Consider the following 17,883-nt stretch of genomic DNA (forward strand, 5'->3'; position numbering starts at 1 on the left):
TACTAAGAACTGTCAATACCACAGATTTATAGATACTTAGAAAGACGGTTTCGGTTGTTACACCAGTGTCAATCTCTATCAGAGATCCAATTAAATGCTGTCAATCACCCCGAAGACTTCTGCTACTGCGAATATTGACAACAGGGTAAACCCTAGATGGAAATTCGTTAGCGCTACTATTCAAAAATTATTGTCAGCCCTGGAATCGAACCCAGTACCTCCTAATTGCCGGTCATTATTTCCAATAATGGTTACTTCCATTTATTTCCATTTGTAGACTGTTGGCCGCTATGGCTAGTAAAAATGAGCGCTGCTATCGGAGATTGTCAGTTTGGTGTAAGGTAGGCATTCCTGACCGGCAATTAGGAGGTATCGGTTCGATTCCCGGGCTGACAAATAATTTTTGTATAGTTGCTCCATCGAATTTCCATCTAGCTGTTTACCCTGTTGTCAATATTTGCAGTAGAAGTCTTCGGGGTGAATAACAGCATTTAATTGGGAGTTTCCTTTAATAATAATAATAATTAAAACTCCAATATTTTATTGAGAAACTTACCTAATTCAGTAGCTAAATGCAGAGGAGTCTTTCCATCATTATCTTGAACATCTATTTTGACTCCATTTAGTAGAAGATATTCACAAGCCATTACGGATCCCTGTAGAAACAAAAATTAGTTATAAAAATTTAGTTGTAAATTTACTTCAAAAATAAGACAATATAACGATTAAAATATGATACCTACAATGTTTGAATAGAAGTTGTTTATTGAGCCTTTTTTGTCCAATGTTTGAGACTTTTTTATTTAATATGTTTTGAACTTGTAAAATTTACTATCAGGCGGAGCCCTGCAAAGGCGAGCGTAGCGAGCCTCTGCTTAGCTTCATTTTATTAACGTGGACCTAACTATAGCATGTGATGATAATATTGATAAATGATACACAATTATTCTTAGAATATCCTGACATATCGGCCCGCCGTATAGTAGACCACGAAAAGCAACCCACGCCGTGGGATTTTTGTAAACCATTGCTAGGCTTCTCTAGACATCTGTGTAATGATAATAATAATGGAAATGAATACTCCACTTGTCCTGATTCATTGACCGAGCGAAGTGAGGTCTAAGATTCAAGTCGACGGTTTGGCATTTCTCTTAATGTTTAAATGTTTATATGTTGCGCATTTACGGCGAACGCAGTAATAGATTTTCATGAAATTGACAGGTATGTTCCTTTTTTTAACGTATATACAAGGTTTTGGAATTTTGCTTTCAAGGATAATATAAAAGAAAAGGAGCCTCCTTCATACGCCAATATTAGATTAAAATCAGACTATATAATATTTCATCATAAATCAGCTGACAAGTTGATTACACAGATGTGTGGAGAAGCCAGTCTATTGCTGTATTTCCCATAAGGTCTATAGTTTCAATCAGGTACTTGTGGATGAGAATACTGCGTGAGGTCTACTGTTCACATACTACTGGTTTGAATAAGCAATGGTTTACAAAACATCCCACGGCGTGGGGTTGCTTTTCGTGGATTAGCGTGGGTCTACTTTTGTCGGGCCATAGGGCCGGTTTCGAGTCGGGATTAGCCAAGTCCTAGACTTTAAACAGCTGGATTCAGAAAATTGGTTTCCAAAACGGAGCGTAGTCGCAGTTTTCATACAGTAGTCCCAGTTTTATTTTCTCATTTCTATAATTCGAAATGTATTTTCTTGACGGAGTTAACATTCCTAAATAATCAAATATCTGAAACTTACACTATTTTCTCTTATTTCATTTTTCCTACATTACCTTGATGTGACAGCGACAGCCACCACATTCAGCACACAGCCGCCTTCATTCATTTACTACTACATTATTATTCAATTTTAAATAAATTAAGGTTTTTATAAATAATAAAATTACACAGACAAACATTTGATGGATTTCAGCCATCATTTTACCCATAATCAACCACTTCTCATATTCAATGGTAACTGTAGGAGAAATTTAATGTGAAATACGTGAGCAAAGTTCCTCTGCTGCACTAAAGAAACCATTCCTCCCTCGCCTACGACTCGTGCGTAAACGTTTCTTTCGGTGCAGCAAACTGTCACTTTGCGCACTAGTTGCACAAATAACTATTCCAAAACGGGACTTGGTCGCAGTTTTTATTTTCTCATTTCTATAATTCGAAATGTATTTCCTTGACGAAGTTAAACATTCCTAAATAATTTAAATAGCTGAAACTACACTATTTTCTCTTCATTTTATTTCGTGTTCAATTTTCTAGTTTTTCGAAATTTAATTCAAACGTGGCTATGCCAATGACTGCGACTACGCCCCGTTTTGGAAAGCCATTTTCTGACTCCAGCTGTTTAAAGTCTAGAACTTAGCTAAATCCCGAGCTCGGAAACCGACTCATAATGTCAATGAGTTGAGTAGTTGAGACGTGATGATGCTTCATTCGTGAATTTCCTATCCCCTACCTGTATAAGCCAGTTGTTTCCTTTATTATATTATAGATATACTGACACTAGTGATGGCCTGATGCAGATATGACGATGCCTGTCGTCTGGGTTGGTCCACAGTTTGTCGGCCGCCATGGCTATGGCCTGACACATGACTGGCACATTGTGGGCTGTGGATGCCTTGTAGAGTAGACGCTCGGGCACTAGACGGGAGATGTCTTCGAAACCAACTGTGAACCAAATAAATAAATTCATAAATATTATTAAACGAAAATCCAAATTGAATGCTGTAAATCACCCCGAAGACTTCTGCTACTGCAAATATTGACAACAGGGTAAACAGCTAGATGGAAACTCGATGAGCGCTACTATTCAAAATGTATTTGTCAGCCCGGGAATCGAACCCGGTACCTCCTAATTGCCGTCAGGAATGCTTACCCTTACATCAAACTGACAATCTCTGGATAGCAGCGCTCATTTAATACGAAGCCATAGCGGCCAGCCAGTCTACAGATGGAATAAACTGGAGATGCATTTGGTCATATGCTAATTAATTAATGAATATTATTATTAACGAAAATCCAATTGAATGCTGTAAATCCCCCGAAGACTTCTGCTACTGCAAATATTGCCAACAGGGTAAACAGCTAGATGGAAAATCGATGAGCGCTACTATTCAAAAATTATTTGTCAGCCCAGGAATCGACCCAGTACCTCCTAATTGCCGGTCAGGAATGCTTACCCTTACATCAAACTGACAATCTCTGGATAGCAGCGCTCATTTATACGAAAGCCATAGCAGCAGCCAGTCTATAATGGAAATAACTTGGGAGTTGCATTGTTCATATGGTAATTAATTGATGAATACTATTATTGACCGAAAATTCCAATTAAATGCTGTAAATCACCCCGAAGACTCTGCTACTGCAAATATTGACAACAGGGTAAACAGCTAGATGGAAATTCGATGAGCGCAACTATTCAAAAATTATTTGTCAGCCCAGGAATCGAACCCAGTACCTTCTAATTGCCGGTCAGGAATTCCCATCTGTAGAACAATCTTAATGGTTAGTCCTAGTGACTAGCTTTAATAGAAATAATTAAAAATGAAAAATAATTTCAAGTAGTTATGGTTTTCCGCTGTTACACTTTTGTCAGACACTCTGTATATTGTATAGATGATAAAAAAGTGATTAATTCCTTAAGCTGCGTACACATATACGCGCTTCCAACCCGCACCGAGCACGCTCCTCCCTCGTACCGCCCTCGTACCACCATCGAACCACAGTCGTTCCGCCCTCGCACCCATCATGACGTTACGGAAGATGTTAGATCTTCTCGCGTTCCCCTGTCGAACCACTGTTGCTCCCCGGGCGATCATCAATCGCTCTGCTGGATGACGTTCGGTTGCGGAGCAGAGCGAAAGTCTGTACGCACCTTAAGAATTGGATTTTGACATAACTAAATTTAAAAAATAATAATTATTAAATTACAAACCTAAAAATTATTAATAATTATTAAATTACAAACCATCATCTTCCTCTTCCCCGCCAGTCGAATCATCTTCACTGCTCAACTGCAGTAAACTTCCGCTTCTCTCCTGAGTCAAATTATCGCCGATCAACAGCAGACTGGTCTCCTCCTCTTCTCCTTCTCCTCCTCCTCCTTCGTTCTTCTTAGCACCTTCTTCTCCTTTTCCTCTCTCCTTTCCTTCTCCTTCTTCTCTGCTTCGATTCACTTCACTGGCTGTTGTAGGAGAAAGTTTGTTTGGAGTTTTTTCCGTGTCTTTCTTTTCAGTCTGTAAGTTGAGAAATAATTAAAATATAAATACACAAAAATTGATAATTGAATATTTAATCAAGTTAAAATATTATACTAGGTTCAATAAACAAGAGTAATGCCAATGCTAGGTTATATATAGCCTGTACTAATAATAAAATGAATTATGAATAAATGATAGCATATTTCGAGTTAATAAAAGTGGCAGAACAAACGAGACTCGCTACAGTGATAATGACAGTATTTGATTGACATTGGTGTTGCTATCATTCCACAAAGCAGCAATGTATCAAATCATAGTGTGTGTATCAAGTTGAGTTGATAATACTGTTCATATTGTGTTGATACTGTATCATGTTGCGGTTGTTCTTGTTCTATAGTGAGGTCCATGTTATAATGACAGTATTGATTAACATTGGTGTTGCTATCCTTGTCTATCATTCCACAAAGCAGATAGCGAATGAATCAAATCATAGTGTTGTGTATCAAGTTGAGATGATACTGTATCATATTGTGTTGATACTGTATCATGTCGCGGTTGTTCTTGTTGTGTAGTGAGGTCCACGTTATAATGCAGTATTTGATCAACATTGGTGTTGCTATCCTTGTCTATCATTCCACAAAGCATATACGATGTATCAAATCATAGTGTTGTGTATCAAGTTGAGATGATACTGTATCATATTGTATTGTACTGTATCATGTTGTGGGTGTTCTTGTATCTATAGTGAGGTCCACGTTACAATGGCAGTATTTGATTAACATTGGTGTTGCTATCCTTGTCTATCATTCCACAAAGTGATAGTGAATGAATCAAATCATGTGCTATGTATCAATTGAGATGATACTGTATATCTTGGTGTTGATACTGTATCATGTTGGTTGTTCTTGTTCTATAGTGGGTCCAAGTTATATGGCAGTATTTTTTTTCAATGAAGCCATGTGAAATCTATACTGATTTTCAATTCCTGTATGCCCCTAGTCATTATATAAAATTTTGTATATTATATCCTATCAATTATGATGGAGGATGAAAATATATGTGTTCTATTGAGCTCTGTTGATGAAGTTAATGATTCACAATTTCATCAAGTCATAATTTACGATCCTTCATCAAACATTCAAGGATTAGCAGCAATTTTGATAAGTTTGTTTACATATATTAACTGCTGGAAAGTGAGGCCAGCGATAATAGCACTGACTGAGGTGTGGTTGGATACAGATGAGCAGGTGTCACAGTATTTTATTGATGGCTATGAATCATGTTCAAGTGTTTCTTCTTTCACGAGAGCCACTGGCTTGGTTGTTTATTATTCCACTGAATTAGTTGGTTTCAACTGCAGTGTGACGGAATGTAGGGTGGAGGGTGCGGATATTCTTTATCTTCATTGCACCTTATCAAACTACAAATTCAATCTCATTGTGCTTTATCGATGGCATGGCTTTTGATGCGATAGATTTCTTACTAGTCTTGATTCTATTTTAAACGTTCCTTCTGCCTGTGACACTGTTATAATAGGTGACGTCAATATCAACATTTTGGGGTCTGGTGATAACAAAGTTGATAATTATTTAGAAATACTTAGCTATTACGGCTTCGAATCAATAATAGATATACCTACCAGAGTGACTGAGACCACATCATCCTGCATTGATCACGTATTTATCAGATCTCGAAATTTTTCCCATTTTGTAAAATGCGCAGTTATTGAGGATTTAATTGGCGATCATAGAGCTGTTTCATTGACAATTCGAGCTAACTGGAGAATAACTTAAGGAACTCTTGTCAAGATAAATATAAAATAGATTTTGATAAACTGAATATTTCCTGCTGTCCCATGATTGGGGTGATGTTTTATTCAGTAATGATGTCAACTATAAATTTGATAAATTTCTTGAAGTCTTTGAAAATTACATTGCGTGTTCAAAAGTGAGAGTCGAATCTCAAATAAATTCAACAAATTTAAAGAAGCTTAACCATGGATAACTGATGGTCTATGTGCAGCAATCCACTCGCGCGATAAATTATTTAAAAAAATGAAAGCTAACCCAGAAAACCTAAGGATAAAATAATTTAAAAACTTATTCTAGAAAAATAAAAAATTGGATTAAAATCAAAAACAAAAGTATTATTCTACATTAGATCAAATGCCCCCTCGGAAAAAATGGCTAGTTAAATAAACTGTGTGGAAATCCGAGAAAAACTAGATCTCATGATGAATTGAAAATAGAACACAGGAATGAAATTGTAACGGATCCAAAACAATAGCAAATCTATTTAATGATTTTTTTGTTAATATTGGCAGAGACGTTTTAGCTACTTCTTATGGTGCAGCTGATAATGAAAATGACTATCATAACACCTTCAAGGAAAGAAACCATCAAGCGTCTATGTTTTTTGAAGCTGTCACCTATGATGAAATGTTAATTTACATAAACAATTAAAAAATGGTACTTCTTCTGGAGATTGATCTTATATCTTCTAGAATTTTGAAGGAGGTTGCTCTGACTATTGTTCCCATTCTAGTTGATATTTTCAATTGCAGTCTATCTACAGGAATATTTCCTTCTGGATGAAGCTAGCAAGAGTGGTGCCAATCTACAAATCCGGTTCTAGATTTAAGTTGAACAATTATAGACCTATATCTCTGCTGTCTGTCTTCTCAAAGATATTGGAAAAGATAGTGAAAAGAAGACTTCTCAATTTCCTCAACTCATATAACTTTTTCTATAATAAACAGTTTGGCTTTCGTGAACGCATGAATACTGAAATAGCTCTTGAAAGATTCATGTCGGTTGTTTTCTGTGGCTTCAACTTCAGGCCAGCGCGCTGTGTTGCAGGACTGTTTTTGGACATCAGAAAGGCATTTGACACGGTTAACCATTCAATCTTGTTGAATAAATTATCTAAGGCTGGTATCAGGGGCATGGTTCTGGATTGGTTCTCTTCATATTTGAAGGACAGGCAGCAATATGTATCTATTGGGAGAGTGAAGAGTGAGGTTCAGGGAGTGGACTGTGGTGTACCACAGGGTCCTTGGACCAATCTTGTTTCTCATCTTTATAAATGATCTCTATTCGTGTGAGTTCAATGGTATGCCTGTGTCCTTTGCAGATGACACTGCCTTGGCATATTGTGGACTGGATGGCCCCAACTTAGAGAGAATGATGCAGGATGATTTGGATAAGCTATTGCTTTGGTTCGGGCACAATAGAATACAGCTCAATCTTACAAAAACAAAATATATATTGTTCACATTAACAACACCATGGACACTGCCTTCTGCACTGAAGTTTCATGGTGCCTGTGATCGGAATGACTGTGACTGTGAGGTCGTTGGTCAGACCAATGCCATTAAATTTTAGGTGTGATTGTTGATGAGAAGCTTAACTGGTCTCAGCATATATCTATCATAAAAAACTATCTGTTACTCGTCCTGCGAAAATTCTATTTCTTGAATAAATTTCTCCCTTTAAATGTTCTTAGGCAGTTATATTTTGCATTTGTTGATCCAAAATAAGTTATGGTATTAATTGTTGGGGCTCCACCTATATTTGTCACTTGAAGCCATTGATACGGTGCAGAAATCGATAGTCCGTGTTATAAATAGAAAGGGTAGATATGAACATTCTTTTCCTCTATTTCAGTGCCTTGGATGTTTGCCTCTTAGATATATGTATGTGTTTAAGGTCCTGTATATGTTCTTTGTAATGTCTGGAAACGGTGGTCATACGTTGCTCAGGGATGTTCCCAGCTATCAAACTAGGAGAGTGACGGCTGATTTACTGAGACTTCCCAAATCGTATACCACTTGTTTCCAGAAATCGTTTGTATTTCTTGGCCCCAAGTTTTTAATAACATCCCCATTGAAATCAAGAGGCTTCAAAATCAACTTGTTTTCAAAAAAGAATTCTTAGATGGCTCAAAGGTCTTATGCCTGACCATTTAGAATCCTTATTCAATGTTATTTCGTAGTTAAAATGTAATTTTGGTGGCTGGCAATAAGCATTAGTAAGATGAGCTGTTTTTGGAAAGTGTGCAAGGTGTGTGAATGTGAGAGTGAATGGTTGCTAGTCTTTTCTTTCTCTTTTCTTTTTCTTTCTCCTTTTATTCATGCATTTGAAATTAGTTGAAGTGATATTCATTCCTGCTTGCAAACGTGGAGTATTGTATACTTCCAGCAGGTAGTATTTTTTATTCCGATTCACAATTTACCGTATATCTAATAAAACATACCAGTATTTATTTTATTAATCTTCCATTAATTATTTTTTATCTTACTGAGCTGAGTGTTTTGTTTTTCTTATTGATTATGAATGTGAATATTGTGAGTTTGAATAATAAATTTGAATTTGAATTTGAATTTATTTGATTAACATGGTGTTGCTATCCTTGTCTATCATTCGACAAAGCAGATAGCTCTATCCTCTACCACCACCTCCACAGTGTTCCCACATTTGAATTGAATTTCAATTTAATTTATTGCCAAAAATACAAATACATATTTTTACAATACAATATAAATAACATTGATTGTACTTAGTGCATCATTTTTCAATTTAGTACATCGTTTTTAAACAATAAAGAAATAGCTAATCTATTATTAAATATTTTGTTCAAGCAGGGTATATTATTTTAATTCTATAATCTATTTATTTTTGATTTATTACAAATAAATTTATCATCAATTTTATGTTTCAGGGAAAATCAATAATAGAAACGTGGAACAATCAATTACACAAAAAATGAGTTGGTAAGAACTTTCTGGTTTTCTTGATAGCTTAAACCCAAAATTTTCCAAGATATATTAGAGACCAAGATAATTAATTGTGGCTCCTGTTTTTTTTATTATATCCTGAAACTTTTCAAATTTACTATAGAGAGGTCCACGTTTAATGGCAGTATTTAATTAGCAATGGTATTGCTATCATTCAACAAAGCGGATAGCTCTATCTCTTTCTCGATTTGCTCTGTTGCCAGATCGTCTTATAACAATGTAGAATTAATCATTAATCCTCAAAATATTTCATCTTAATTATGAAAAATTCATTACAAAATTATTGAAAAATATAATTTCTTGCTTAATAAACTATAATTGATTATTTTAAACGAGAATGAACAGTTAATATTACATCAATAAACCTGTATCAGCTACCGTCTATAGAAGTAATTGACAAGACCGGTAGATCGGCAACGTTGTTCTCCTATCTTTCTTCACTGCCATTATAACGTGGACCTCACTATAGAACAAGAACAACCACAACATGATACAGTATCAACACAATATGATACAGTATCATCTCAACTTGATACACAACACTATGATTTGATACATTCGCTATCTGCTTTGTGGAATGATAGACAAGGATAGCAACACCAATGTTAATCAAATACTGCCATTATAACGTGGACCTCACTATAGTTTTGAAGCAAATTAATTGAGGCTTTTTTATATCCTTAAACTTCTAATATGTAGCATCAAGCAGAGCCCTCCAAAGGCGAGCGAAGCGAGTCTTTGCTTTTTTATTATATCCTGAAACTTATAAAATGTACTATCGGGCGGAGCCCTGCAAAGGCGAGCGTAACGAGCCTGCTTAGCGTCATTCAAGTTCTCAACCAATCTGAATCCTTTCTGTACGATAGTACCCACCTGACTAGTGATGGCTAATGATGGCTGACCAATGATGTATTTATTATTGAATGAAAAAGACTAAGAAATTGTCAAAAAACCACTGATTTATTGATAACTAGTGGGTAACCCGTGCTTCGCAAGGGTCTATTTTAAAACTGCAAAATGAAAACTTGACGTAATAAAAAATCGAAATTTGAAAATAGGCCTATAATAATCATCCTCGGTTAATGAAGAATCTATATGCAAAATTTCAAATTAATCAGTTGAGTAGTTCAGACGTGATGATGCGTCAAACATAATTCCCTATTCCTTACGTGTATAAGCCAGTTCTTTCCTTTATTATAGTATAAAAAACTGAAGAATACAACCTCACAGAATCATATTGATTTTTCCAATACATCAATAAATTTTAGTTGGATTAGGATCCTCCTCAATTTGAATCAGGCAGCCTTTTGTTTTCCCAATTTCAAACAAAATACTCGTTTCACTGGAATTCGTGTCTGATAGTACATTAAACTGAAGAATATAAATTACTACTTATTTTATTGTGATCTATTCATGTTTTTCTTATGAAATTCAATTATAGGCCTACAGCATGAGACTATGTCCAATTCATTTGTACTGGTGGCAAAATTTTACATTAAAAATAATTATTTGATAAAATCCAGTTCAATAGTAATGAAAACAAATTCCTTCAAAAAATAATTGATAATAATACGTTTCGAGGGAAAAAATTAAGAACAAAAAAAATGGGAAACATCGGGGATTCGAACCGAGGGAACCTCACTCCGTAAGCAAGCGTTTTACCGCTGCGCTACATAGACGTTCTTAAATTGTATTATAACCTGCTCATAAAAAGACACACTTTTGCTATGGAACTTCATGTAGCCTACGGTAGCAAAGATGAATTTGAACATTAATTCTGAAAAATCTAGAAGGAAAATTGAAATTTGGGCTTCCAGGTGCACGAGATTGATATTTTTAGAATCTATGTTCAAAATTTGGTGATCTAAATCATTCCCGTTTTCCGGTATGCAATCCACAAGTTGACATGCTTTGATGCGAACAAACGAACACACGAACAAACACACCCTACTCTCTCTTATTATATAGATTAGAAATATTTCTAATTATCAATAAATCAGTGGTTATTTGACAATTTCTTAGTATTTTTCATTCAATATGAATAATTACCACAATATCAACTTCTCAACTACACAAAACAAAGTTTATTAGGTTATGTATAATTATCTATCTACCTGACAAGTGATAGCTCTTCTCCGGGCCTCCTGGTCCGGCTCTGAGTCCTGCCTCTCCTGAATCGGCGCACACTCCACTTGCGCACAGGTCTGGCCACCCTCTCTCTCTCTCCCCCCACCCCCACCACTGTCAGTGAATTCGAGTTCATCACGAAGCGCCGCTCCTTCCATTTGGCCGTGATGTAGGCCAGGCGTTGCTCGCTGCAAACAGAAGATAATTTGATGTGAACACTCTCATGCAACACAATGTGTTTGTATTTGTTGAGCAACTATCGCTGATGTGAACACTTTCATTCACCACAATTTGTTTGTATTTGATGAGCAACTATCGCTGGTGTGAACACTCTCATTCACCACAATTTGTTTGTATTTGATGAGCAACTATCGCTGATGTGAACACTCTCATGCAACACAATGTGTTTGTATTTGTTGAGCAACTATCGCTGCTGTGAACACTATCATGCAACACAATGTGTTTGTATTTGTTGAGCAACTATCGCTGATGTGAACACTCTCATGCAATACAATGTGTTTGTATTTGTTGAGCAACTATCGCTGATGTGAACACTTTCATTCACCACAATTTGTTTGTATTTGATGAGCAACTATCGCTGGTGTGAACACTCTCATTCACCACAATTTGTTTGTATTTGATGAGCAACTATCGCTGGTGTGAACACTCTCATGCTACACAATGTGTTTGTATTTGTTGAGCAACTATCGCTGCTGTGAACACTATCATGCAACACAATGTGTTTGTATTTGTTGAGCAACTATCGCTGTTGTGAACACTCTCATGCTACACAATGTGTTTGTATTTGTTGAGCAACTATCGCTGGTGTGAACACTCTCATGCTACACAATGTGTTTGTATTTGTTGAGCACTATCGCTGATGTGAACCTTTCATGCAACACAATGTGTCTGTATTTGTTGAGCAACTATCGCTGCTGTGAACACTCTCATGCAACACAATGTGTTTGTATTGTTGAGCAACTATCGCTGATGTGAACACTTTCATTCACCACAATTTGTTTGTATTTGATGAGCAACTATCGCTGGTGTGAACACTCTCATTCACCACAATTTGTTTGTATTTGATGAGCAACTATCGCTGATGTGAACACTATCATGCTACACAATGTGTTTGTATTTGTTGAGCAACTATCGCTGCTGTGAACACTATCATGCAACACAATGTGTTTGTATTTGTTGAGCAACTATCGCTGATGTGAACACTCTCATGCAATACAATGTGTTGTATTTGTTGAGCAACTATCGCTGATGTGAACACTTCATTCACCACAATTTGTTTGTATTTGATGAGCAACTATCGCTGGTGTGAACACTCTCATTCACCACAATTTGTTTGTATTTGATGAGCAACTATCGCTGATGTGAACACTATCATGCAACACAATGTGTTTGTATTTGTTGAGCATCTATCGCTGCTGTGAACACTATCATGCAACACAATGTGTTTGTATTTGTTGAGCAACTATCGCTGATGTGAACACTCTCATGCAACACAATGTGTTTGTATTTGTTGAGCAACTATCGCTGGTGTGAACACTCTCATGCTACACAATGTGTTTGTATTTGTTGAGCAACTATCGCTGTTGTGAACACTCTCATGCTACACAATGTGTCTGTATTTGTTGAGCAACTATCGCTGCTGTGAACACTCTCATGCAACACAATGTGTTTGTATTTGTTGAGCAACTATCGCTGATGTGAACACTCTCATGCAACACAATGTGTCTGTATTTATTGAGCAACTATCGCTGTTGTGAACATTCTCATGCAGCGCAATGTGTTTGTATTTGTTAAGCAACTATCGTTGATGTAAACACTTCCATATAACACAATGTGTTTGATACCATGAAACAACTATCACCAGTGTGAATATCCCCTTATAAATAAATACATAGAATAAATAAATAAACGTTTATTTCCCAAAAAAACTAAAACTACAACATCAATTACACAAAATATTAGATAAATTACAATTACATACAAAAAACTCTTATAATGTGTCCTCTACTTGTTTAGTTTTTTCTGTGTGGAAATTGACCTACTCCACTATGGCCTACCATGTTCTAGAGTGGGTTTTTTTGTGCGTATTATTAATAAGTTACTGTTTAGTAAGTCATTAGGTGGTTAGTTGTTGTTTGAAATAATGTTTTCTATGTTCTGTCTTCCTTTGCTCATCAACCAATTGTGTACTATTGTTTTGAACTTTCTAGGATGATTAATCTGTGTAAAGTTTGCAGGAAGTAGATTATATAATTTTGGTGCTAAATGATTGAAATGTCTCAGGTACAGTGCCTTCCTTGCAACACTGGTGATGAGAAGATTCCTGTATCTGGTGTTGTGGTTGTGGTTTCTGGTTTGAAATGTTGTTGGGTTCCCCTTATAATCTCACAAATCTCATACAGAATCAAGAATATTGATTTCATGAGAGTTCTCTTAATTTACGTACAGACTTTCGCACTGCGTAACACACAAACTCAACGCGAGCAGTTCGCAAGATGATCGCAGGTCGCGCGTTTCAGGTTCGCGCACAACGAACTGGCCAAGACAACAATGGAGCACGTGGCAAGCTCGCGATCACCGTACTTGGCGAATCCTTGTTTGAGGAATTAGTTGAGACATTTTTTGCTGGTGAAATCAAATTTCCTAATTTTTGGTTAAATTGATCAGTTAGTTTTAACTGTAGATTATTGAACGAAGCGCTAACGTGAATATCTATATATATAATATATATATATATATATATATATATATTATATAAAAGCGAAATGGCACTCACTCACTGACTGACTGACTCACTCACTCGCATAACTAAAAATCTACCGGACCAAAAACGTTCAAATTTTGTAGGTATGTTCAGTTGGCCCTTTAGAGGCGCACTAAGAAATCTTTTGGCAATATTTCAACGCTAAGGGTTGTTTTTAAGGTTTGAAGTTCGTCTTTTAGCATGTATATTCTTCTTCTCCCAATCTCTTAATTATAATTGAAATTTCCATATCATATGTTACTATAGAACTATAATCTAGATAAAGTACCTCTTCGAAACAGTAGTTAACTGGTAACTAAATTAATAATTTTGTCAGGTTGGCATTAAGTTGAGTTGACTTTGTTAGGTTGGCACCAAGTTGAAGATTTAAATGCATTTATCGCGGAAAAATTGATTGGGCACTGCTACTTCAATCCTGGGAATATTATATTACTAGCAGTCAGGCTCGCTTCGCTCGCCATATCCGTTTAGCCACCGTTTAGTCTGGACCCCCGACTGGATTGTCCTAACATATGAAAAATGCAGGCGAGCGAAGCGAGCCTGCTGATCTCATTCTTGGACGATCCAGTCGGGGGTCCAGGGGGCGGAGCCCCCTGGCTAGACGGATATGGCGAGCGAAGCGAGCCTGCCGGCTGGTGGTAAAATAAACCCTTACATGGAGATGACATTTAACGGCGGTTACTCACTGACTAGACTCAGCGTTGATCCTGGTTAAGGTTGTTGTCTCAACGTTGGCCTCATAGATATTGTTGACAATCTGATTGCCGAGTTCCGCCATTACTTTCAAAACTTCCGGTTCCCATTTGTCCAAGGTCAACGACCTCACCTTGCTATAGTGCACACCTAGACTGCGGTGGATGGCCGAACATTCTGGAAAGTCAAACAAAATTAGTGGTCAAAGTCAATCAAAATAAAACTCGTGGCTAGAGCACAAGATTTCTTTTTCCAGCCAAAGCCAATTATTTAAAAACAAATTACTTATTTATTTTCTTGTATAACTGTTGTTAATTGGTGAATAAATTTGGTTTGATTTGTAAAAAAAATTAAAAAATACTGAATGAAAAAGACTAAGGCCCGGTTGTAGAAAAGTGATTAATTCCGCGAGAACCAATCAGAGAAGCCGTTTTATCAAAAACGCGTTCTCCGATTGGTTCTCGTGAAGTTAATCACGGTTAAAATTTAACCGGATTTTGTGCAACCGGGTCTAAGAAATTGTCAAAAACCATAATTACCACAATATCAACTTCTCAACTACCCCAAAAATAAAAAAATACAGTCACATAGCGGATTCATAGAGAAAAGATAGCATAAGGAGATATGCCATGGTTTGTAGAATTCATTCTAAGTTTGTATCATATTGTGTTGATACTGTATCATGTTGTGTTGATACTATAAATCATATTGTGTTGATACTATAGCATTTATGGTGATACTATAGAGAAAAGATAGCATAAGAAGATATTCCATGGTTTGTAGAATTCACTAAAAGTTTGCAAGTTTTGTATCAAATTATGGTGTTGTGTATCAAGTTGACATGATACTGTATCATATTGTGTTGATATTTTATCATGTGTGGTGATATTATAGAGAAAAGATAACATAAGATATGTCCCATGGTTTGTAGAATTCTACAGATGGAAATTACTGAGATATTGCAATTATTCAAATGCTAATGAATTAATATTGTTAATAAACGAAAATCCAAATGAATACTGCAATTCACCCCGAAGTCTTCTGCTACTGCAAATATTGACAACAGGGTAAACAGATAGATGGAAATTCGATGAGCGCTACTATTCAAAATTATTTGTGAGCCCGGGAATCGAACCCAGTACCTCCTAATTGCCGGTCAGGAATGCTTACCCTTACACCAAACTGACAATCTCTGGATAGCAACACTCATCTTATACAAAGCCATAGCGCTCATCGAATTTCCATCTAGCTGTTTACCCTGCTGTCAATATTTGCAGTAGCAGAAGTCTTCGGGGTGAATTACAGCATTTAATTGGGATTTTCTTTTAGAAATAATAAATAGTTTGTAGAATTCATTGAAAGTTTGCAAGTGTTGTATCAAATTATGGTGTTGTGTATCTAGTTGACATGATACTGTATCATGTTGTGGTGATACTGTATAATTTATTGTGATATGCCATGGTAAAGGACCGTTATGTTGCAAATGTGACTTGTTAACTGAAGCCGATAGTCCTAGTAGTTTTTGGTGAAGCTATGTGACGCTGGTAGTCTCTCATACTGTGCCCTTCTCACACTCCCAACAACACACTAATAATAGACAGTGTAGGGTGTCAATGTTGCAAATGTGAGTGTTAACTGAAGCCGATAGTCCTAGTAGTTGTTTTTGGTGAAGCTATGTGACGCTGGTAGTCTCTCATACTGTGCCCTTCTTACACTCTTACACTCCCAACAACACACTAATAATAGACAGTGTATAGGGTGTCTATGTTGCAAATGTGAGTGTTAACTGAAGCCGATAGTCCTAGTAGTTGTTTTTGGTGAAGCTATGTGATGCTGGTAGTCTCTCATACTGTGCCCTTCTCACACTCCCAACAAACACTAATAATAGACAGTGTATAGGGTGTCTATGTAGCAAATGTGAGTGTTAACTGAAGCCGATAGTCCTAGTAGTTGTTTTTGGTGAAGCTATGTGACGCTGGTAGTCTCTCATACTGTGCCCTTCTTACACTCTTACACTCCCAACAACACACTAATAATAGACAGTGTATAGGGTGTCTATGTTGCAAATGTGAGTGTTAACTGAAGCCGATAGTCCTAGTAGTTGTTTTTGGTGAAGCTATGTGACGCTGGTAGTCTCTCATACTGTGCCCTTCTTACACTCCCAACAACACACTAATAATAGACAGTGTATAGGGTGTCTATGTTGCAAATGTGAGTGTTAACTGAAGCCGATAGTCCTAGTAGTTGTTTTTGGTGAAGCTATGTGACGCTGGTAGTCTCTCATACTGTGCCCTTCTTACACTCTTACACTCCCAACAACACACTAATAATAGACAGTGTATAGGGTGTCTATGTTGCAAATGTGAGTGTTAACTGAAGCCGATAGTCCTAGTAGTTGTTTTTGGTGAAGCTATGTGACGCTGGTAGTCTCTCATACTGTGCCCTTCTTACACTCCCAACAACACACTAATAATAGACAGTGTATAGGGTGTCTATGTTGCAAATGTAAGTGTTAACTGAAGCCGATAGTCTAGTAGTTGTTTTTGGTGAAGCTATGTGACGCTGGTAGTCTCTCATACTGTGCCCTTCTTACACTCTTACACTCCCAACAACACACTATAATAGACAGTGTATAGGGTGTCTATGTTGCAAATGTAAGAGCATGTGTTTTCAAACGGTGACGTCGCGGAGACTAGAATCGACTGGTCTGAGTGTCACCATTTGGAAACACATGCTCTCCACTAGAGTCCAGTCTCTTCTCTACCTGAGTCGTGTAAGTGTGAGTTGAGCCTTACACTCCCAACAACACACTAATAATAGACAGTAGTCAACTTTATCGGGATGAAACTTTAGAATTTGCTGTATACTGTCTAGATCTACACTTACTGATTGCTTAATATATGGTGAATTTGAAATTTATAACCCAGGCGCCACGTTAATTATTAGGGAACGACCCTCGAAATTGAATAAACAACTACCACAGCATAACTCTTTAGCAGAGACATGAATTCATTTGAACTATAAAAAAACAATGTACATTACTTTATTACTTTTAATAAAGACGCAGTCCAGCAATCAATGAATGTAGAACTACACATCTTTCCCAACTATATTGCTTCACTCCATGATTAAAACAATAAAGAAAGGAGGGGATCTAATGATACTTGTGAAATAACAACACAAGGCAAATTTGAATCATTAGATAAATATAATGAAAAATAAGCAAAAGGCAAATGAAATTGACATTTACAAAGAAACAAATGAGA

General features: G+C 36.6%; 1 protein-coding gene across 1 annotated transcript in view; it reads right to left on the reverse strand.

Moving 5' to 3' along the window:
• Positions 1-552: 552 nt before the first annotated feature.
• LOC120354302 (arf-GAP with coiled-coil, ANK repeat and PH domain-containing protein 2-like) overlaps positions 553-17,883 on the reverse strand; it is a gene marked incomplete at its 5' end in the record, with an annotated part of 34,804 nt that continues 17,473 nt past the window's right edge. The window contains 5 exon segments of the mRNA XM_039441217.1: positions 553-656; positions 2,520-2,685; positions 3,986-4,253; positions 11,132-11,327; positions 14,611-14,794. Coding sequence (XP_039297151.1) covers positions 647-656; positions 2,520-2,685; positions 3,986-4,253; positions 11,132-11,327; positions 14,611-14,794 — 824 coding nt within the window.

Source organism: Nilaparvata lugens, chromosome 14, assembly GCF_014356525.2.
Source record: "Nilaparvata lugens isolate BPH chromosome 14, ASM1435652v1, whole genome shotgun sequence".
In the NCBI taxonomy this organism is placed as follows: Eukaryota; Metazoa; Arthropoda; class Insecta; order Hemiptera; family Delphacidae; genus Nilaparvata; species Nilaparvata lugens.